Below are 20,071 nucleotides of genomic sequence, written 5' to 3' on the forward strand. Positions count from 1 at the left end.
GCGATCCCTGCTGCTTCAACGTTTATGGTGAAGTTGATGCCGGGAACCCGACTTCGGCCGTAAAGTAATTCTCGAAGAATAATATCTACAAAAAAGAAGTCAATCAATACATGGTACATAGATGCTCGGAGTTTAAGCTTACTTCTGGGTTTTCATTACTAAGATTTACAACAAAAACGGTCACGAGCTGCAAAACCACAGGGTACAAGATTACCACCAAAGTTCATGATATTACGCTATCAATTCCCTTGGCTGATACACTTTGATGAGACAACAACCCGTTCCGGAATCGTTTTACTAGTTAACTTAACAGCGAAATCTAATTAAAGACAAGATTTTATGCTTTCCAATTTGCTAATATCGCTCGAAATCATAAATACATCCCCAACTGACTCGCTTATATCGAGATCTGGTGGTGTTACATAATTAGAATATCTCAGACATGCACTGTGTACTGTCTGTCTTAGACCTGCTCGTTGACAAACAGACCGGCCATGCCCTGGCCTGTACCAATGCACATGCTGGTCAACAGCATCTTCTTCTTTCGCCGCCTGCACTCAGAAAGGCCTGTAACAATCTGTCGAGCACCTGTAGCGCCCAGTGGGTGACCAAGAGCGATAGCTCCACCACGAGGGTTGAGCTTGTCTGATGTCAGACCAAGCTTGTCTTGACAGTAAACGGCCATAGAAGCAAAGGCCTCGTTGATCTCAACGACGTCGATATCGTCAAGCGAGATGTTGTGCTGAGCGAGAAGCTTCGGGATGGCAATGCTGGGACCAATGCCCATGATGCGAGGGGCAAGGCCAGCGACGGTAGAACCAACGTACTTGGCCATGATAGGCTGGCCCAGCTTGAGGGCTGTAGATCGCTTCATCAACAACACGGCGGCAGCTGCAAGAATGTTAGCGAGAGGCGCCCCAAATCGAATAGAATAAACTTACCTCCGTCAGTAAGCTGGCTGGCGTTGCCACCAGTTGTAGCTCCACCCCATTGAGGGAAAGCAGATCGAATCTTGCCGAGGCTCTCAGCGGTAGTGCCTGGTCGGATACCCTCGTCCTGGGTAAGAGTAACCTCCTTCTCCTGACCATCGGGGCCCTTGACCTTGGTGGTGATGGGCACGATCTCATCGGCGAACAAACCAGCCTTTTGCGCCGCCTCAGCCTTTTGGAAACTCTCAGCCGCGTACTTGTCCATCACATCGCGGGTGACGCCAAAGTCCTTGCTGACATTCTCGCTGGTCCAACCCATGGGCTGCATGCAATCCACGGACTCCTGGCTTTGTGATGTAACAGCCTCGTCGAAAGGCTTCTCGAGCGCATCGCCTCCAATGGTCATTTGTTCAGCACCCATAGCGATACCGATCTCGATGGAGCCATTAAGAATGGAGTGAGCGATATCGGCGGTGGCCTTCAGACCAGAAGAGCAGAATCGGTTGACGGAAGAAGCACCGGCGGTGTTGGGGAAGCCAGCAGCGAGAGCAGAGGCGCGAACCTTGTAGGCAGCCTTGGCATCGGAGACCTATTGATCATCAATTAGGAGAGTTCGATTTGGCTCATGGGATTGCGACATACGTTTCCAAGGCAGATGTCCTCAACAAGGGCAGGGTCGAGGTTTGATCGTTCCCGAACCTCCTTGAGCAGAGCATATACCATGTATTCGAGAGAAGTATCCTTGAAACCACCCTTCTTGGCCTTTGTGAGAGGGGTTCGGGCAGCGAGGGTGATGACAATGTCATCGGGGTTCTTCGCTTGACTATCATGGCATTGTTAGTTTCGGTAACAATAATTCGTTCGGGCGATCGCCACTCACATGCTGTTGAGCGCCGACCCAGGGGCCAGGTGCTTGATGATGGAACCAATACGTTCAGCGGCCATTGCGTATATTCTGTGCTGTGAATCGACAAAACTTGTGTGTCAGGTTGGATAATGTAGTTGAGGCGACAGCGCCGTTGGCTTTTAAATAGGAGAAAAAGATGCCGAGGCGAAGTCCATCATGGGAGGGGTCTGGGGTAAACATTGACGGAAGCTGCAGCGGTACTTGCGACGGCGCATCCAATTGTGTGGGGTTAAGCCGAGGTAGCGCTTCGAGACTGACCACTTCCCGAGGTTTCGGTGTATTACATAAGGCAGATTGATGACATAATGTCAGGGACCTCGGCGAGAAGCGATGGAATTCCACTAACACACCAACAGCCGCGTCAGAAAAAGCCGTCCTTAGCTATCTCGGCATGGCAAATACCCCATGAAAAGATCCCGGACTTCGATTATTGCTTATTAGTCATGATGTCAGTATTTAATTGTCCCTAACTCTGCGCATTATACGCTCTGTACACAATGTCGCTTCGACTGGACAGTATCTTCTGCTTTGAGAAGTCATGCTACCAAATTCACCGTCAAAAAGGACTGGAATGCAAAGAAAAACTCAACATGCAGTTGGCTCAACGGATGATTCTCACTTTCCATGACGTTTTTCTTCTAGTTCATGCTTTACGAACTTTTCAACTCTCTTCGTTATGTGTCATTCTCTGACATTCTTGAGGAAGACTGAGCACAGGCTAAAACAGTGAAGAGCAAGCGCCCATGATGTGAAGCATGGGGTTGGCATCCCAACGCCAGCCCATTCTTAGATGACAATGGGTCCACCAACCTGGTCCAGTCTTCATTACATCGATTCCGACGGGTATTTGATCCACGAGAACGTGGCGTAGTGCCGCGCTTGTTCCTGGATCATCACGATGATCCAATAAGGGCGCTGGATTCTATAGAGCGTGTCTCGGAAGTCCCTAGTTTCTGAACGTCTGGACCCTGGCTCGACAGACTATCTTCCCGATGCGGCCATGTAAATCAACCAGTAGATCGGATAGCTTCATACTATGTCCATTTTCGGCGACTTTCCAGAAGCCACCGCTTACAAGCTGTCCAGGTTATTTGATGGATGAAGAACAGCTATGGAACGAAATGTTTGCTGGATGTTTCCTCATAACTCGAGGCCGCGCCTCTTCTCGTTCTCCTCCTTATGACTGCGATCTCTGTTGTCCTTTGTTGACTCGTCACTCCCTTTTATTGACAATCTTTCTGATAATCTGCTGAAGCTGAACATTCATACTTTCTTTTCATACTTACCTGTGCCAATTTGTGTTTAACTTAACCGCCACTGGGACAGAACATCAGGCAACGCCAGTGGACCGTTAGAAGCTGAGAAGAACAGTCCCAACTTTTCCATTCGAGACACCCAGCCTTTGGGACCTGGCTTGTTACCTCTCCTTTCTCTTGAATCAACCACAGCTATTACTCAAAACAAACTTTACGATCAAACAAGAGCATGGCTTTGTCAAAGCATCTCCTGGCTCTCATGCTAGCCGGTCTCTCGTACGCCACCCGCGATCATAAGAGAGGGCTTTGCTTCGTTCCCAACACCGAGAAACCTCAGGACGACAAAATTTGGGTCCAGAACGGCAGCGATATCACCTGGTACTACAACTATGGAGACAAGCCCTCTGCTGTATATAAGGATGTTCCTCAAGAACAGTTCGAGTTCGTACCTATGATGTGGGGTGTAGGATCCGACTCAAGCGATACGACATTCCTGCAAAATGTCAAGAGCCTCATGGAAGATGGAGTCAACATCACGCATGTCTTGGGATTCAATGAACCCGATGCTGGCAACGATGTGGGGGGAAGCAATCTCGACCCAAAGGTCGCTGCCGAGGCTTGGGTCGCGAACTTTGAGCCCCTGGGTGAGATGGGTGTAAAGTTGGGTCTTCCTGCTTGTACAGGTGGATGGGGTAGCATGCCATGGCTCAAGCAGTTCTTGGGCAATTGCTCCGCGATCAAGAGTCAAGATGGGCCTAAAAGAAACTGCACATGGGACTATCTGCCTGTGCATTGGTACGACAACTTTGAAGGCCTTGCCTCTCACATTGGTGAACGTCTTGCCGAGTATGTCTCTCCTGTTTATAACACATACTCAAGCTAACAGATTATTGATAGGTGGCCCAACTCTACTATATGGGTGACAGAATACGCCTACGCGCACCAAGACCCTCAACCGACAGAACAATTCTTCAAGCAGACTCTTAAATGGTTCGACGAGTCAGCCTTCATTGGCAGATACACCTATTTCGGCGCCTTTCGCTCAGATGTATCCAATGTTGGCCCTAACGCCGCCTTCCTGTCAAATAGTGGTGGTCTGACAACCATCGGTGCTCAATACTTGGGACTCAACACGACTGGTGAGAACAATGCTTCGCATTCGAAAGTGAGTTTACCCAGCGTGGGTCTGTTGGCTGTGGTGCTGGCTGTTGTGGTTAAAACAATTATGTAGAGGATAGATTAATGAATAAAAGACACTGAAAGATTTCCAAGACATCACACAGGACAAAAAAAGGTTCAGTGACAATGTAATTCATTCGCACCAGCATTCTGTGGCTGGGCAGCGGGATATCTATACCCTCTATCAGGGCGGAATAATGCAACTAAAAGCAGAAGTGATATCAATGTAACATGCAATATTAAGATTCGTCATGATCCTTCCCATCTGTCCAAAATATTCTTCAGTTCATGAGACCACATATTCGAAAACTACCCTCACCCCTTTTAAATGTTTTTATCATCAGAGATGCAAATCATAAGATTAGGCCTCGGTGGCTGCAAGGCCTTGAGGCACAATGTGTCGATCGGTAGGTCCACGAGAGGTGCTTCGCTTTCCGAGAGACTCGCCAGTGTCCTTTCGAGAGAAAGATGCCCAGGTCTTGAAGCTGGACAGAGACATAGTTCGAGCAAGGCGACCACCGTCTTCACCACCCTGGCCCCAAACACCACGTCGGACAGGAGCGTCCTCAAGAAGGTGGAAGTGTCGCTTGGTCATCTTCCAGAGCTCAATGCCAGCAACGAACACAACAGTGAAGCCAACGGCCAGAGCCCACTCCCAAGTGATGCCAGTGTGCTTGAAGAACTTGTGGTTAAGGACGGGAATGTAGACAACAGGGAAGACGGAGAGGCCGCCAATGATAACGGACCAGAAGAGGAAGCGGTTGGAGTAGATGTCCTTGAACACGGGGAACTTGCTGTCGTCGTCGGGGTTAAGGCGGAAGACGGAGCGGCGCAGACTCTTGAACTCCCAGGCAGAGATGAGGATCAGCCATGTCAGCTCAGCAAAAGTAGCAGCGCGAGCCTTGAACACGGGGATACACTCCTCGGAGTATCGCTGGTTGCACTCGAAGCCGAGGTTGCCGCCGTTGGCACCATAGACGATGATGACGAAAGTGCACATTGTGCAAGCACCCATGATAATACCGTAGACAATCATGTCGATGATGATCTGGTTGGTGAAAACACCGCGCTTCTTATCCTGAGGAGGCTTGCGCATGATGTCCTGAGCACCCTGCTCGCGACCGAGTCCGAATGCAGGGAATGAAGAGGTAGCCATGTTGATCCAGATAATTTGAAGAGGCGAGACAGGGAACACAGAAAAGCCACTGTCGTCGACGAAAGCAAGACCGCAAACCAAGAGGATAACCTCACCAACGTTGGAAGTTAGGAGATGGAGGACGAACTTCTGGATGTTGTCGAACATGCGACGACCCTCGCGGATAGCAGCGACAATGGAGTTGAACTTATCATCGGTAAGTACGATCTTGGAGGCAGACTTGGCAACATCAGATCCGGAACCCATAGCAATACCAACATCGGCACGAGACAGAGAAGGGGCATCGTTGACACCATCACCAGTCATAGCCATGAAGGCACCACGACGACGGAGAGCGTCGATCATGCGGGTCTTGGTGTCAGGAGCGCAACGGGCAATAACTAGAGGAAGTTCCTCGAGAGCATCAATCTCCTCGTCGGTCATTCTGTCGAAATCGGTCGCCTTCTGAACAATGGACCTGGCGACGTGATCAGGTAGAATACTAAGGTTCTTGGGAATGATACCGACTTCCTTGGCAATGGCCTTAGCAGTCTCAGGGTGATCACCAGTAAGCATATGAACTCGGATACCAGCGTTGGAACACTCGGCGATAGACGGCTTAGTTTCGCGGCGAGGAGGATCGTAGATACCAGCAAGACCAAGTAGAATAAGACCCTGCTCGACCTCAGTTCGAAGCTTCTCATCCTCAGCGGGAGAAGAGGCCTGCTTGGCGGTGAAACGACCATCCCAAGGACGATAGGCGATAGCCAGAACACGTTGACCCTGGGAAGCGAGACTGTTCATCTGCTCGAGGACACTCTCCTTGAGCTCATCGGTAATGGGCTGCTGATCAGGCCCAGTGCCAACGTAGTCGCAGAGATCCAAGACACGCTCGACAGCACCCTTGGTGAAGACCATTGAGTTGGCAGTGTCGATAATGGAGCCCTTGGCACCCTCTGGGGCATCGTAGATGACGGACATTCGCTTGATAGAGCTGTCGAAGGGGAATTCGGCGATTTGCTTCCAGCCTTCACCCTCGAGAGTCTTCTTTCCAGAGTTGAAGCGGTGGGTGAAGACCTGAAGGGCAATTTCGGTAGGCTCACCAGTAACCTGCCACTTCTCCTCTTCATCATCGTATCGAACAGTAGCCAAGTTGCAAAGAGCGGAAGAAAGCAAGAAAGCCTGAAGTTCATCAGTCATCTCGCACTCAACCTCGGGCTCAGGCTTCTTGGGCTGGGCGTTGTTCTGGTTAAGCTTCTCATCGGGGACATCGAACTTGAGGACAGCGGCACTGCGCTCGCGATCGTAGTCACGAGGGGCCTCCTTCTCCTCGGGCTCATCGTTTTGCTTGGAGTAGGTTACTCGACCCTTGGTGGGATCGTTGGGGCTCTGAGAGTCGCGAACAGTGTAGATATGAGAAGAGGGGATCCAGGCCTTGCGAACAATCATAGCTCCTTCGGTGAGGGTACCAGTCTTGTCAGAGCAAATGTTGGTAACACCTCCAAGAGCTTCGAGGGCGGAAAGATCACGGACAACGACATTGGCCTTTCGCATGACAGTAACAGCAACGACCATGGTAATCGTCAAGACAGCCACCAGGGACTCGGGGATAATGGCGATACCAAGAGATGTCGCATAAATAATGACCTCGTTCTTCATGTCGAACTTGTTGACGGCAAACACGACGATAGCGAGAATGATAGCACAACCGAAGAGGACGTAAGCAAGAGCGGAGAGCTTTCGCTGGAGCGGTGTTCCTTCGGTGAGACCCAAGAACTTGCCGATAACATCCCAAGTTCGCTTGGAAGCACCAACAAAGGGCTGTCGCTTTCCGTACTTCTTGTAGTTCATAGATCGGCCAGCCTTGCGAGTCTTCTTGGAAGTAGAGGCAGCAATCTTACCGACCTCGGTGGACATGCCAGTAGCAGTGACAATACCACGACCACGGCCCTTTCGGACGACGGTGGTGGCATAAGCCATGTTGACACGGTCACCAATACCGATCTCATCCTCGGACTCGACAGGCTTCTCGGTTCCGGGAGCGGTGATATTGTTATCAGTAATCTTCTCGACGGGGATTGATTCGCCAGTAAGTTGACCTTCCTCGCAAGCAAGGTTCATGGCTTCAAAGAGACGGAGATCGGCGGGGACGGTGTCGCCCATCTTGAGAAGGACAATGTCACCGGGAACGACTTCGGGGCTGTGCAATTGATTAGTTTCGAGTAAAGTTTTGGTTCTGCGTGGTAAATACTTACTTGGAAATAACTTGAGTCTTTCCATCGCGAAGAACCATGGCACTAGGAGAGGAGAGAGCTCGGAGAGCATCCATGCGCTTCTCCGCGCGGTACTCTTGCCAGAAACCAATGGTGACGTTTAGGACGATAACAAAGACAAGCACACCACCTTCGATGTAGTCTTTGATACCGAAACTGAGAGCCATGGCAAATGCCAGAACCTGTGGCGGGTTAGTTTGGCAAATTGAGTTTGAAGGGGAATGCCACTTACAATGATCATGGCATTGAGCAGCTGTTTGGTCAAAATACTGTACCATGGTACTGTACCGCCCACGTCGAGCTCATTCTTGGGATATCTTTGCTGAGCTTCAGCCACTTGTTGACTGGTAAGGCCCTTGTCGATGCTGGTGTCGAGAGCTTGCGCCGTCTCCTCAATTGTGAGGAGGAACGGGTGCTTGGGGTACTCGGCCGCCATGGTCGATGGAATGAAGATTGGCGACCAGGATTTGTATGAAAAGGCGCGAGAAGAGAGCTTAAACTGTTGTTTGTGTGCTCTATGCTCTGGGTATAAGTGACGGTCGTTGTGAGATATGTCTTGGGTGGATGTGTTGGTGCTGTATACAAGAGTCGATTGACTACTTGAACTCCATCGACGAATAAAAGAGTGATAATTAAGGAATTAGATTCAAGGCATGAATGGGTAAATGTTATCTGTACGATTAGAGAACAATCGACGTATGTGATTGATAACTTTGGAGTTTATGGGAAATAGACCTTGGCGGGGTGCGGGGGACGAGGTCATATATAGTTGAGGGAGGGAGAAATCTCAAGAAACAACAGTACCGTCATAATTAGAAAGAGGCCCATGAAAGCATGTAATTGCTCATGTTATCGCGGACCTGAGTCGTTGCCAGGCTCGGGATTTCTTGGCGTTGGACCCATCCCGAACCCGAACCTGAGCAGCGGTTTACATCCGCCACCGGACTTGGAGAGTTCGCTATTTTCCCCACACACTCCCCCCATAACCCCTGTAGACAGGTGTTGAGCCTCCCCTCAGCCTGCAAATGCAGTGCTACTTTCTTAGTGAATTTAGCCTACCTTAGTTGTGGTTTGTTCCTATAAATCAGGTGCCGTATCGTTGACGGCCGTCCCCGGAACGGAGAGGAAACGAAACGGACGGCCCCGTGACGTCAATTCCAGTGATGGACCGTATTTTACGCTCCAACTGCCGTGCTACCATCGGTAGAGGTCGTTCTATACTCAGTCTTCAGTCTATGGAACAGTGTAAGCTTGGATGCAGCACCAGGACCTGGAAGCATGTCACAAATTTCTTCTCAATCTCTCGGTGCGTTTCTTCCAGGTTCTATCATCTCCAGACCCCAGTCGCCTTACCATCCCAAAACCCCAAATAAAAACACAGGCCGGTAAAATGGTAAAGTAGCGTATCGTATCGTGAGACTGTTTGGTGGTGTGTGTAGTGGGGATCCTGGCGTCTTGGCAGCTTGGCGTGTTGCGCAAACGTGCAATGGGTGCAAAGACGGAGGATAGACTGCGCGACAAGAGAAATCTTGCTGCTCTTGTTACAATTGAGAGGTGAGGTCATTGGTGTGCATTGCAGACTTGGAATGTCGCATGGTCGCGGCGGTCATGGATCCTCTCGCTTCTCACGAGGTCAGCGTCTAGAGCGGCGTCTGTCAAATTTACAGCACTTCTCCAACAAGCATTTTCTGACATTCCCCTGGCCTTTTGATCATCATGGACCGGTTGTTTCAACGGGCATCCATCGTCATGGTTAAGCTAACCGTTGACACATGGCCTCGATTGCAATGCGAGCATGGTCATAGCTCTCTGTTAGAGCCATGGCAGCATACCAAACATGACCAATGCAACACTGTTATTAACGAGATGCCCATCTCTTGTCTCAAACTCCAATCGTGCCCACTGAACCATGGATGCTATGTTTTGCAGCTCTCTTACTCGTTCTGAAAGCTCATTCGGCATTCCACCACCATCCGAGAGTATCAACCGGTACTCGACCATGCCATGCCATCTTAGCCAAGACGAGAGAGCCAAGGAAAAAGCACAAGCTAGTGATTGCTCGACAAACCACCATCTCGCCGAAGGCAAGAATGTCTGTATCAAGGTTCAGCTGGTTCATCACATCTTGGCGCCTAGGGTTAGCGGTCGTCGTGATAACCTCAAAGGGCCAACTCCATCTTGGCGGCTCTTGGCGCTTGACCAATGACGCGTATCCAATCAATCCTCGGACCTTCAAGTCAAGATACGCCGAACTATCGAGCTCTGCACCCCCACATATCTTCTGACAATCCAACAAAAACGATGTTCTGATCGATTCTGCGTTTAGGTATCTCTGCATCTTCCGTGGGGGATTTTGCATCTGGCATGGAGGGTAACAAGAAAGAAAAACAGCATGAAATGAGAGCCCTTGCCAGAGACACTCGTTTATGGAACAAGTTAAGAGGCTGGCTTGGCTGTAGACTTTGGACTCTGTCCATTGGCCTGTTGGATCGCCACACCCTGTCGGCTCCTCCTCTAGGACCAACTAACCTTGCGCTTATGTTGCTTAAGGTTCTGGGCACTTGCGCTAAGCTTATCGGTTACTCAAAATCAATCATATCACCTGATCCACACTCTCTGGGTCCATTGTCCAATAGTGACAGCACTTCTTGTCTTGGCAGGCCGTGTGTTCAGTTCATGTTACGTCGAGAAACAGAAAGAATGCTTGCCAAAAAGTCGCCTATTTTTTCTTTCTTTTCTTGGATCGGGTTTGTTCGTATTATGGTTAGTGGTAAGACATGCCGCACTGATAAAGCAGAGTTGGCTCCCCCGATCGTTGCTGCCATCATTTCGATGTGAATTATTTCTTTGTTCTCTTTCTTCGAAAAGGCTCTTGATTGACTTCCCGATGGGCTCATATCTCCTGTCAACTATAAAAAGTTCCTCATTTCTTCACGTTTGATGCCCATGTGCCTTCACACTTTCCCGGCCTCTCCGGAGCCCCAGTTTCCTCCGTCTCGGCCTGCGCCTCTGTACCCACCTCCGCTCCCTTGATGCCAAGACAAAAATCGTACGAGTCACGTGCTCCGCCGCGGTGATCCACCTTCCGCTCCGTTGAGGCTTGGCACAGCCGAAGTGGCGGCTTCGGGCCTCAGCACTCGGCATGCGCGGTCCAAACGCCGAGCGACCAACGAGGAGCATCTTGATGGCCGACCTGTCCTGCACATCTCCGGTTGTGTGACTTATTGGTGAGTATAAGCAGCAAATTTAACCATTAGGCATTCTTTGAGGCATTGCGTGAAATGCAGCCGTACTGACCAGGACCATTTCAACGCAAGCGGTGATACTGAAGCGTAATCTCTAAGCGTTTAGTGTTGAGATCAAGGTTGCCTTGGCATGGAGTATTAATGACCAAAATTTCCACTATGGTTGCTTTTTGAGCTACAAAGACACAATAAGTGATACCAAGGATACAGGGTATCGAGCCTACTCCTATTAAAGCCCCCGGTTGGTTCACCGGAGCAGGGGAATCACTGCTGAAATGTCTGATCTCTTGCAACTAATTTCTCGTTCGTGGGAAAAGAAACAATATGAGACTGGTAGGGATGAATTGGTTTGTTGAGGACCTCATTTTGCTTTTGCGCATGGCTTACACTTTGTGACCCCAGACCCCGCGTTTTCCCCGGGCAACCCCCATTCGTGATGTTTTTGTACTCTGTGCATATATGGAAAAAACGGCTGCTCATCGCTTTGTGCAGTAGTCTGTGAGACAGTGACCAGAACTAGATAATGCAGGCTTTCGTATCCTGTGTCCGAGCGAGTTATATTTATAACGGCGGCTAAGGCGACTCTAATCCGCGACCGCTTGAGATCGACAGCTAGCAATGATCAATTTGCTTCTTTTCTCAACGGTCAGATTCCGTAAACATCCTGGATATAATATTAATAACCGATAAGATCTCGGAATGATCGTCCACTCAAATAGCTTGCCAAGATCTAATGCCGTTTGGCTAAGTTCCGCTCCGTGAAGTCGTAGCTTAAACCGGCCAGTGACTTGGCTTGCAGCTTGTCAAGCACCTAAGCAGGCATTGATGCACAGTGGAAAACTGGCCGTATTTTACGGCAATCACTCCCTATTACGCCCGAGGTGTTACAGCATTAGATGCAGCCAAGGACTTTGGTGGGGGACTGTACCGTATCTGATGCTAAGCCTAGAAACGCGGAAGTTGGCAGATTGGCACCGAACCAAGAGATAGAGTCGAGACCGTTGAAGCTTAATGGAGATAAGTAAATCAGATCAGACTCGCCACACAATGGAGTTCATACCGTCTATCACTTATGAAGCTAACAACTTAAGATTAAGGCTTCAGCCTAACCTCTTTACTAAACACGTTGCATGCCGTACAATCCTGGCTCAGAAGTCACTTCACTATCCCACTGACTTCAGGTTAACATATTTTTAGTACTTTCTAGTAATGCACCCCTATATAAATATTGTGATTCCATAAGGCTACCGCCAGTACCTTGTCACTGTCCCCGACACAAAACCTCAAGCAGGTGGAGTCACTGCTGGCCAAGACTATTACCAAGGCTCTATCAATGTATGTTGTAGCTATCCCAACCAGCCAAGAAACAAGCTTCTGACTAATAAAGACGGATGTCGTTCTGACAAGAAACTCTCTTGGCGGCCGGGTGCTGTCACTTGGCCGCATCTATCAACAGCCTACCCCAGATCAACGATGCACAAGCTCCGCCAAGTTCGCCCAGCCGCCTCTGATTACATGCATCTTGTGTTTATTCATGATCTAGTGTCTGGGCGGAATGGATCTCTTAGTGATTATCATGCATTTTCGTTTAGAAATACGACTTGGCTTGGCAGGAATAGTGGAAGCCAAGCTTTCCGCCATGACCATGTTGATATCGTAGCGATTCTTGGGTATGTGTATTGGAAACTGAATGAACTTCGGAGTTAAACTTGATGTATTCTTTTACACCGAAAACACTTGGGCGTCGAGCTATGACTTATGAACCATGTAATCTCTTTGGGTTCAATATTTGCGGTTATGGCATATTTGAAAGCTGAGAGGTACATGAGTACAGGAACGACAGAGACGAGATGTTATTCCATCAAATAAAAACAAAGAAAATTGCAATATGGAAATATGAACTTCGTCTACCGTTCCAGAACGTGAGTGAATATGAGGAGCCCGCCAGTGCCAGCCAGTTTCAGCATCCACCTTGATTCCGGAAGATGCCAATGCCTATTCACTGGAGATCTGTTTTATTTTCCTCATCTTGACATATCACAATTTTTCAACGGAAGAATACGTAAACAATTCTTTTACTTACTTCAGATGACGACAGAAACCAACTCAATAACGACATATTGAGTTCGACCGCGAGCTTGACTTTTTGCTTCGTCAACTCTCCTTTTTGTGGCTTCTTGCTCAGAACGCCTTTCACCTCGCGAGGACGAAGTATTGCGCAAGGAACTTTCCTTAACAAACATCACTGCAACTTCTCCCGCAGCTACTTGTTATTCAGCAAGATGGCTTTCACAATTTACTACAAACATGGTCAGATGCGCGCGCGCTTGTGTCCTACCGCACCGTTTGTTGTTCCGCAACAGGTACGTATTTGACAATTGAAACAACCTACCTAGCGCGTCTATTCGAGAGGAACAGTAAAGTAACACGCTATAGCTATCGCAAGTCAAACGAGACCAATCGGCGCTATTCAAGACTCTTCCGAATGAGATATTGCTCGAGATCACATCCTATATAGAGGTTGAAGACAGACTCTGTCTTGGACTCACTTGCAAATCCTTATTCTATCGTCTTTGTCAGTCTACCGACTTCCACATTATCTCAGCCAGTGGCCATGCGTACTCTGACATACCTTATTGTTCACATATCAAGGACCTACTCAAGCGCATGAGACCCCTGACTCCCAAAGGTCAACCCAAACGGACGATGGAACTGTGCTGCGACTGTCTTCGATATAGACCTAAACGAGTGACATACTGGAAGGAGATGATAAGCAAGAAGAATCTACGATCTCTGGATCTGTGTGCCGCCAACGATGCAGCAGAGTCTTGGTGCACGGGAGAATCCATACAGTGTCCAGGATGTTGGTTCAAGGGTGAGTCAGATTACATTATGGATTGAGTTGAGAGGTAATATGCGGGAGAAACTCTCAAAAATGGAGGTCGGTGATAGGATTCCGGTTGTTGTAAAGTATTACGATGTGCTTTCTGGCAAGCCGAGTCATTGCAGGTCAAACTTGTTTATTGGAGCCTATCAGACATGGCTTTACCAGGGGCTCAAGGTTGAGCACTGAAAATTGTACTTGATGCCTTGCTTTCTAGACCCGAAGAACAAGAATCATGAACCAACTTTCTTTATGCTTTTTGGCGTGACCTTATCACGATCCACTTGCAGTCCTTTTCTGGCTGGATCTGGCGTGGAAGTTGCTGACGAATCAAGAATGCACTAAACATATCAGCTTATCTACAATCATCACCAGCACGTATCTTCTCACATTAATGAAAACTATACATATAGAGAACGAATCGACTGCCCCCATCTTCCCTCGACCAGAATGCCTGCCTCGACTCGGATAGGGTCGAAGCTCGAGTTTGTCAGCGTGAGCCACCCAGACGAGGTCAAAAACCGGCACAACAAGCGCAAAATTCATCAGCATGTGATGAAAGATATAGGATTATCAAGAAGAAAGAATACGCATAGTAGGAAGTTAAGGACCGAGCCGGACATTTCAAAGACTTTGGCACTTCACGAAACCCACCCGGCATACACATTCTACCAACCAGATAATCGTAGGCCTGAAGTGTCGGAGTCATCAATGCAGCTTCTTGAGCCAGGTGCAGATCGGACACTCTACTCCAGGACTGACACTAGAGCTAAAATGATGGAAGCCTTTCGTAAGTAATATTTATCATGAACTATCAAATCTTACAAAAGACAGTGCTTCGGCCAAAGTCGTCCATATGCGACAAGGTCAGAGAGATGTGCTTTGCTATCGGCCTTGTCGACCAGGCTACTCTAAATCTTGCACTTGCGGAGACCGCCCTGTATAGCAATGAGTATACAGGTGATATGCATTCTGGGCGAGAAGATTCAACGGCGTTGAAGCACTACAATCTCAGTTTACATTTCACCAGCCAAAAGATCCAAACATCGAATAGCGTACCTTCTGACGAAATTTTGATCACTGTTATAGGTCTTGCCAACTATGATGTAATGTTTGAGATCAAAGCTGAAATCCCCCGCTAACTGCCTACAGATGAGCATAGGTAAAGTCGAACGATACAGCACCCACCTGGCTGGCCTAGAGACCTTGGTGCGCGGTCGCGGAGGAGTAGACAGGTTTCGTTCATCATATTTGTTATTGTCTTTAATTTGGTAGGCAATGGTTAGAACTCGACTCAGATCGGAAACTAACCAAGTTGATATTCACAGGTCAGATGTTATTGGAAGCCTATCCCTGGACCGTCCGCCGAGATTTGCAGCTCCTTCTCACCTATGGACTCAGCTTGAACAGCCCACAATTACCCATGTTCTGGCAAAAACTTTAAAGGCTTTGAGGGATTTGTCGCCAGTTCTCTCAGATTTATGTTCAGTTCTTCTATCACTGGCAAGAGTTGCTAAGGCGTCTCAACACTGGGAGGAGTCGACATTCCGTTACTGTGAAACCATCCTGCATAGCTCATACTTTCTTCTCCTGGTGCCAAGGCACACACCATCAGAAGGGCCAGAGGGGCATTCTTCTAGGATATCACAAATTCACCAAGTCGTTCGTTTGGCCGCTTTGAGGTTTCTCGTCACGGCCGCTGAGCACAGTCATCACACAGTCGGCGCCATCCAGTATCGCAAACCTCAACTGTCGCACCTACTGACAGGTTATGAAATATCGTGGGATGGGTTGGAAGAACTTCAGGTCTGGGTACAAGTTATAGCGGCAGTGACCGAAGGGACTCGTGACAGAAGCTGGATGACTCAGAGGATAGCTCTTACGATTGAACGACTTGGTTTGAACTGGATCGAACTAGAAGGAATGCTGAGACAGATTGCTTGGGTTGATTCCTTTGAAGGCGAGTTCAGTAGGCTGGAAGAGGCCGTGAATAGTCAGGAGATAGCCAGGGTTGGTTAAATACCGCGAAACCGATGAGAAATCATAAGGTATCTCCGACTTTTCGGGCATTTGATTGCAGAGAAATGATTGTCCAACGTCTAGTAAAATCAAAGACCAGAGTGTCTGAACTCGTGTGATTGGTCAGCTCGGATCACATATCTCGGACTATGTGCCTCAGACTCTTCATCAACTAACTTAGCGGGACTCCAATAACGGGAGATCAACCCGTTATTCCCGTATTAGCATAAATTGATCCATTCATACTCGAGCACTGAATGGTCAGCTCGCTCTCAAACCATATCTAAGCCTCAACCAATGGAGCATATATCAAATAGAGTCGCGCCTCAATATTTAGCCTAGTAACGTTCCCCAGGTCGATTCCTTCAATTTTGTGATACCTTCCTAATGTTACCTGTGGCTCAGCAAAGTTTGGCAGGATTCGAAGGATTCTGCCGGGTTTTGGGTTCCTGTAAGAGCTAAAGAATATGGTTCGAGTGCGAGGGTGGCATTCCTTTCCGAAGGCACAGCTGTTCGCAATATATTCTCTCTCTATTTAACTAATGAAATCTTCTGAGTCGCTTTGAAAACGACACAAGTCCTTCCCTTTGTTAGACTTCGAGATGAAGGTCAATAGTTTCATACGCGCTCTGGCGATATTCTCTGCCGGAGCTTGTGCATACAAACAGCTCACTCCCCAACGTGTAGCGGATGATATCAAAGCAGAAGAGTAACGAATCACCCTCTGAACTTATACCTTTTGAGGATCAAAAACTAATGATCTGTAGTCTCGACAAGACACTTCAAGCTTTATACAAAATTGCCCACGACAACAGCAATAACCGGGCCTTTGGACTCCCAGGTTACAAGGCATCGCTTGATTTTGTTCTTTCTCGTTTGGGCGGCGGTAACCACTTCGCTATCACAGTTCAGCCATTCAAGAATCTCTTTTCCCAAACTCGAAAGATTGTTTTGACAGGTCCCGATGGAGAACACGTCGATGTGGTCTCACTACAGTACAATCACGCCACTCCCCTACCCGACGGAGTAACGGCCTCTTTGGCCCTCATCCCCATAGACGATGTTCGTGGCTCAGGCTGTTTCGAAGACCAATGGAAAGACATCGACGTCAAAGGGAAGGTTGCTTTGATCAAGCGCGGGAAATGCCAGTTTGCAAACAAGCTCAAATTGGCCAAGGATAACGGTGCTTCAGCAGCCATCGTCTTCAATGATAATCCCAACCAAACGGCGGGATCCGGCTCCCTCGGAGCTGAGAACTTTGGTAAACTTGCACCTGCTGGTGTCGTCACGTACGACAAGGGAAATTCTTGGGCCGAACGTCTTAAAGCAGGGGAGAACCTAGAGGTCAATCTGACCATTGATGTCTTGACTGAAAAGCGCGAAACTTGGCAGATCATTGCAGATACCAAGGCTGGTGATTCTAACAGTGTTGTGATGCTGGGTGCTCATCTTGACTCTATTCAGGAAGGCCCTGGCATTAATGATAACGGAAGCGGTGTCGCCGCCCTACTCAGCATCGCCGAGTCAGTCAAGAAGTATAAAAACTTCAAAAACAAGCTTCGATTTGCCTTTTGGGGCGCTGAAGAGAGTGGGATGATTGGGTCGACTTACTATGTCTCCAACTTGTCCAGGGATGAGGCCAGCAAGATACGATTTTACTACAACTACGACATGATTGCCTCTCCACAGCCTTACTACATCGTATATGCTAACTCCAATGCACACAAATCTGGCGCGAAATATCTCTATGAGTTTTTAACTAATAAAGGGTATCCCGCTGAGTACACGTAAATCCTTCCTCATAAAATCTGTTCAATGGACTCCGCTAACACGCCACAGACCCTTTGGGGCGTCTTCAGACTATGTGGGCTTCCTTGAACTTGGTATTCCCACATCCGGTATCTTCACAGGCGCTGGTGTTCCGCAAGATGCTTGCTATCATACTCCGTGTGATGACATCAAGAACATCAACCGGGAAGCATTCCTCGTCAATGCTAAGGCTGCCGGCTACGCCGCTGCAAGTCTTGCCTTGAGTGTAGATGAGGTACCTATGCATGAAAGCTCAACTGTCAACCCTTTGAGCAAGCGCGGAGTAGCAAGAAACATGGTTCGGTGGGCGAATGTTGCCCGAGGTGCAGAGAAGGTGCACAGCTGTGGGAGTGAGAGGAAGGTCTTTATGTGAGGCATTGGTTAACGATTGTCAAGTACTCTACACATGATGGAGGTTTGTTTCACCGTATTTTCAACTTTTGAATAATGATGAAATTATTTGCTAGTATTTACAATGCCGAGCTTCTGTTGCCTAGGATGAAGGGGATCTGAAATCTATTTACGAACCCCATAGTTTCGCATTCTTAATAGGCAAACAAATACAGCTTAGTACGAAACTTTCATGATTTCTCCTATCAATAAAATCTAAGTAGATAGAATCTTAGGCCTTCCTTCGGCATCTAAATCGAAAACATCTTCCTCAATCTTGGCCCCATTTTTCAAGGCCTCCTCAAGCCCTCCCCTCAGCATATAGGGATCAGTTGAAAATCCCTTATGCCACTCTCGTCGTTCATATTCCTCTTCGACAGGTTTCTCACCGGTAGCCTGAATTGCTTTAGCGCTCTTTTCAATATTTTCCCAAACTCGGAGAATATTTTCTCCTGCGAGCAGACGGATCTGCTCATCTGTTGCGCCTCGCTGCATGAGCACCTCCATCAAACTGGGATACTTGGAAACATCCTCTAGCCCAATAGGCACGTTTGACATGCCAAAGAAATCAGCACCGATTCCAACGCAAGTCCAGCCACATACTTCTGCGATGTGGAAGATATGATCAGCGACATCGTGTATTGATGCTTGTTCGGGATGCTTCATGTTGAGGAAACGATTGAGGAACACAGCCATAACGATGCCACCATTGTGCTTGACCTGGCGAAGAACATCGTCGGGGACGTTTCGAAGATGCGGTTCAACGGCGTATGCTCCAGAATGTGAGAAGATGACTGGTGCTCGAGCAATGCTGAGAACATCCCTCATCGTCTGATGAGAAACGTGCGATAGATCAACCATCATTCCCAGCCGGTTCATCTCCTTGATTGCTACCTTTCCGAGTTTCGCAATCCCAGAATCTGCAGTCCCAGAGGCAACGGTTGAAGCTGCCATGGCAAATGCATTGTCACAATTGTGTGTAATGGTCATATATCGCGCTCCCAGTTCGTACATCTGCCGAAGGCTTGCAATGCTGCCGCCAACCTGGTGGCCACCTTCAATGCCAATCATGCTTGCGATACGACCTGCTTTGAACGCCTTTCTAGCGCAGGCAGCAGTATCACAGTACTCCAAGTCTTTGGGGTGCTCTCGGATGAAACGTCGAGTCACGTCAATTTGTTCAAGCGTGTCTCGGACGATCCACTTTGAGGAGATTAGCAACGGTCAAACACGAGGGAAGATTTAGTGAAAGAATCGCCACTCACAGAAGGATCCTCAAAGTGCTTTTGCTGTTCATCGCAGTCTACATACACGCTCCAGAATTGACCTCCGACCATGCCTTGCCTCAGCCGCTGTAAGTCTGTATGGCCCAGCAATCGATTGTTAAAGTCGAAACGTTCATCGTAAATGCGGTTCTTGAGTTCAAGACGGAGCATGAACGGTAGATCATTGTGGCCGTCAATTAAACTGCGGACTGTCAGTGCAATTCTCTGAAGTAAGATCAAGAGTCAGCTTACGGCGTCGTCTTGAGGATTCGCTTGGTACGCTCTGCATAATTCGTGGGATCAATTGACTCTTGACCAGGCCATAAGAAGGTAAATGGACTCAGTAAAAGCACGATCCCAGCAGTGATGACTGGATATCGAAATCGTGACCACCAAGCTGTGGCTGAGGAATTGGCGTGCAGTACCAATGCCCCATCGCGATTGTTATTAGTTGACGTCGTTGTTTGAGGAGTGTTCGCCTGCTGGCTATTTCGTCGGGGCGGCGAGGTCACAGTTGGTGACGAATCGGCCATGGTCACCAAACTATGCTTGCGAAAATGGATAACTTGAGTATGAAAATCAATGGCCAATTTCTTGAACTTATACGAGTCTAGATCGGAGCAGAGTTTGCGATTGAGTCATGATTAGTTATCCTCGCTAACCACTGAACAGGTGGAGTGGTAAGCGGGCTACAATGAAATTGACACACTAGGTAACTTATTAACTACACGATGGATGGATCAGGAAATGGAGGGACAGGCCTAAAGCAGATAATAAGAA

The 20,071-nt window shown here is 48.4% G+C and overlaps 7 protein-coding genes across 10 annotated transcripts; 4 read left to right on the forward strand and 3 right to left on the reverse strand.

Moving 5' to 3' along the window:
- Nucleotides 1-114: 114 nt before the first annotated feature.
- Nucleotides 115-2,502, reverse strand: FOIG_04293 (acetyl-CoA acyltransferase). Its single transcript, XM_031202455.1, has 4 exons — nucleotides 1,810-2,502; nucleotides 1,572-1,752; nucleotides 942-1,518; nucleotides 115-891 (listed from the first exon to the last, which is right to left on the reverse strand). Exons 1-4 carry the CDS (start codon nucleotides 1,872-1,874, stop codon nucleotides 464-466), a joined length of 1,251 nt encoding a protein of 416 aa, XP_031067902.1. The 5' UTR covers nucleotides 1,875-2,502; the 3' UTR covers nucleotides 115-463.
- On the forward strand, nucleotides 2,192-7,293 carry FOIG_04294 (uncharacterized protein). The gene is made up of 3 exons (XM_031202456.1): nucleotides 2,192-2,284; nucleotides 2,569-3,938; nucleotides 3,990-7,293. Exons 2-3 carry the CDS (start codon nucleotides 3,322-3,324, stop codon nucleotides 4,321-4,323), a joined length of 951 nt encoding a protein of 316 aa, XP_031067903.1. The 5' UTR covers nucleotides 2,192-2,284; nucleotides 2,569-3,321; the 3' UTR covers nucleotides 4,324-7,293.
- FOIG_04295 (potassium/sodium efflux P-type ATPase, fungal-type) lies at nucleotides 2,634-8,534 on the reverse strand. Its single transcript, XM_031202457.1, has 3 exons — nucleotides 7,912-8,534; nucleotides 7,662-7,861; nucleotides 2,634-7,606 (listed from the first exon to the last, which is right to left on the reverse strand). The coding sequence occupies exons 1-3, from the start codon at nucleotides 8,113-8,115 to the stop codon at nucleotides 4,633-4,635; spliced, it is 3,378 nt and encodes a 1,125-aa protein (XP_031067904.1). The 5' UTR covers nucleotides 8,116-8,534; the 3' UTR covers nucleotides 2,634-4,632.
- Nucleotides 8,535-13,206: 4,672 nt separating this feature from the next.
- Nucleotides 13,207-13,825, forward strand: FOIG_04296 (uncharacterized protein; the record flags this gene model as incomplete). The annotated part of the gene is made up of 2 exons (XM_031202458.1): nucleotides 13,207-13,287; nucleotides 13,361-13,825. The coding sequence occupies 2 exons, from the start codon at nucleotides 13,207-13,209 to the stop codon at nucleotides 13,823-13,825; spliced, it is 546 nt and encodes a 181-aa protein (XP_031067905.1).
- Nucleotides 13,826-14,171: 346 nt separating this feature from the next.
- FOIG_04297 (uncharacterized protein) lies at nucleotides 14,172-15,994 on the forward strand. 4 transcript variants are annotated; one of them, XM_031202460.1, is made up of 5 exons: nucleotides 14,172-14,303; nucleotides 14,371-14,598; nucleotides 14,643-14,914; nucleotides 14,961-15,079; nucleotides 15,137-15,994. In XM_031202460.1, exons 2-5 carry the CDS (start codon nucleotides 14,520-14,522, stop codon nucleotides 15,825-15,827), a joined length of 1,161 nt encoding a protein of 386 aa, XP_031067907.1. In that variant the 5' UTR covers nucleotides 14,172-14,303; nucleotides 14,371-14,519; the 3' UTR covers nucleotides 15,828-15,994. The 4 variants fall into 4 exon arrangements, with proteins under 4 accessions (XP_031067907.1, XP_031067908.1, XP_031067909.1 ...); XM_031202459.1 differs by having other exon boundaries at nucleotides 14,231-14,598; XM_031202461.1 differs by having other exon boundaries at nucleotides 14,207-14,914; nucleotides 15,137-15,903.
- Nucleotides 15,995-16,583: 589 nt separating this feature from the next.
- FOIG_04298 (uncharacterized protein) lies at nucleotides 16,584-18,101 on the forward strand (the record flags this gene model as incomplete). Its single annotated transcript, XM_031202463.1, has 2 exons — nucleotides 16,584-17,614; nucleotides 17,667-18,101. The coding sequence occupies 2 exons, from the start codon at nucleotides 16,584-16,586 to the stop codon at nucleotides 18,007-18,009; spliced, it is 1,374 nt and encodes a 457-aa protein (XP_031067910.1). The 3' UTR covers nucleotides 18,010-18,101.
- Nucleotides 18,102-18,132: 31 nt separating this feature from the next.
- On the reverse strand, nucleotides 18,133-19,931 carry FOIG_04299 (membrane dipeptidase). The gene is made up of 3 exons (XM_031202464.1): nucleotides 19,544-19,931; nucleotides 19,292-19,493; nucleotides 18,133-19,229 (listed from the first exon to the last, which is right to left on the reverse strand). Exons 1-3 carry the CDS (start codon nucleotides 19,822-19,824, stop codon nucleotides 18,243-18,245), a joined length of 1,470 nt encoding a protein of 489 aa, XP_031067911.1. The 5' UTR covers nucleotides 19,825-19,931; the 3' UTR covers nucleotides 18,133-18,242.
- Between the last annotated feature and the right edge of the window lie 140 nt (nucleotides 19,932-20,071).

Source organism: Fusarium odoratissimum (assembly GCF_000260195.1).
Source record: "Fusarium odoratissimum NRRL 54006 unplaced genomic scaffold supercont1.5, whole genome shotgun sequence".
In the NCBI taxonomy this organism is placed as follows: Eukaryota; Fungi; Ascomycota; class Sordariomycetes; order Hypocreales; family Nectriaceae; genus Fusarium; species Fusarium odoratissimum.

What these genes read in the sequence shown, in the direction of transcription:
- FOIG_04295 (XM_031202457.1), bottom strand. Translation starts at nt 8,115, where the DNA reads ATGGCGGCCGAGTACCCCAAGCACCCGTTCCTCCTCACAATTGAGGAG. An exon ending in TGCTCAATGCCATGATCATT is followed by an intron (nt 7,862 to 7,911) that starts GTAAGTGGCATT and finishes AACCCGCCACAG; the next exon opens with GTTCTGGCATTTGCCATGGC. An exon ending in AAGACTCAAGTTATTTCCAA is followed by an intron (nt 7,607 to 7,661) that starts GTAAGTATTTAC and finishes TCAATTGCACAG; the next exon opens with CCCCGAAGTCGTTCCCGGTG.
- FOIG_04297 (XM_031202459.1), top strand. Translation starts at nt 14,259, where the DNA reads ATGCCTGCCTCGACTCGGATAGGGTCGAAGCTCGAGTTTGTCAGCGTG. An exon ending in TAGGTCTTGCCAACTATGAT is followed by an intron (nt 14,915 to 14,960) that starts GTAATGTTTGAG and finishes AACTGCCTACAG; the next exon opens with ATGAGCATAGGTAAAGTCGA. An exon ending in TTGTTATTGTCTTTAATTTG is followed by an intron (nt 15,080 to 15,136) that starts GTAGGCAATGGT and finishes TGATATTCACAG; the next exon opens with GTCAGATGTTATTGGAAGCC.
- FOIG_04293 (XM_031202455.1), bottom strand. Translation starts at nt 1,874, where the DNA reads ATGGCCGCTGAACGTATTGGTTCCATCATCAAGCACCTGGCCCCTGGG. An exon ending in GGGTCGGCGCTCAACAGCAT is followed by an intron (nt 1,753 to 1,809) that starts GTGAGTGGCGAT and finishes ATGCCATGATAG; the next exon opens with TCAAGCGAAGAACCCCGATG. An exon ending in CAGCCAGCTTACTGACGGAG is followed by an intron (nt 892 to 941) that starts GTAAGTTTATTC and finishes ACATTCTTGCAG; the next exon opens with CTGCCGCCGTGTTGTTGATG.
- FOIG_04299 (XM_031202464.1), bottom strand. Translation starts at nt 19,824, where the DNA reads ATGGCCGATTCGTCACCAACTGTGACCTCGCCGCCCCGACGAAATAGC. An exon ending in CGAATCCTCAAGACGACGCC is followed by an intron (nt 19,494 to 19,543) that starts GTAAGCTGACTC and finishes GACAGTCCGCAG; the next exon opens with TTTAATTGACGGCCACAATG. An exon ending in AGCACTTTGAGGATCCTTCT is followed by an intron (nt 19,230 to 19,291) that starts GTGAGTGGCGAT and finishes ATCTCCTCAAAG; the next exon opens with TGGATCGTCCGAGACACGCT.
- FOIG_04294 (XM_031202456.1), top strand. Translation starts at nt 3,322, where the DNA reads ATGGCTTTGTCAAAGCATCTCCTGGCTCTCATGCTAGCCGGTCTCTCG. An exon ending in ATTGGTGAACGTCTTGCCGA is followed by an intron (nt 3,939 to 3,989) that starts GTATGTCTCTCC and finishes GATTATTGATAG; the next exon opens with GTGGCCCAACTCTACTATAT.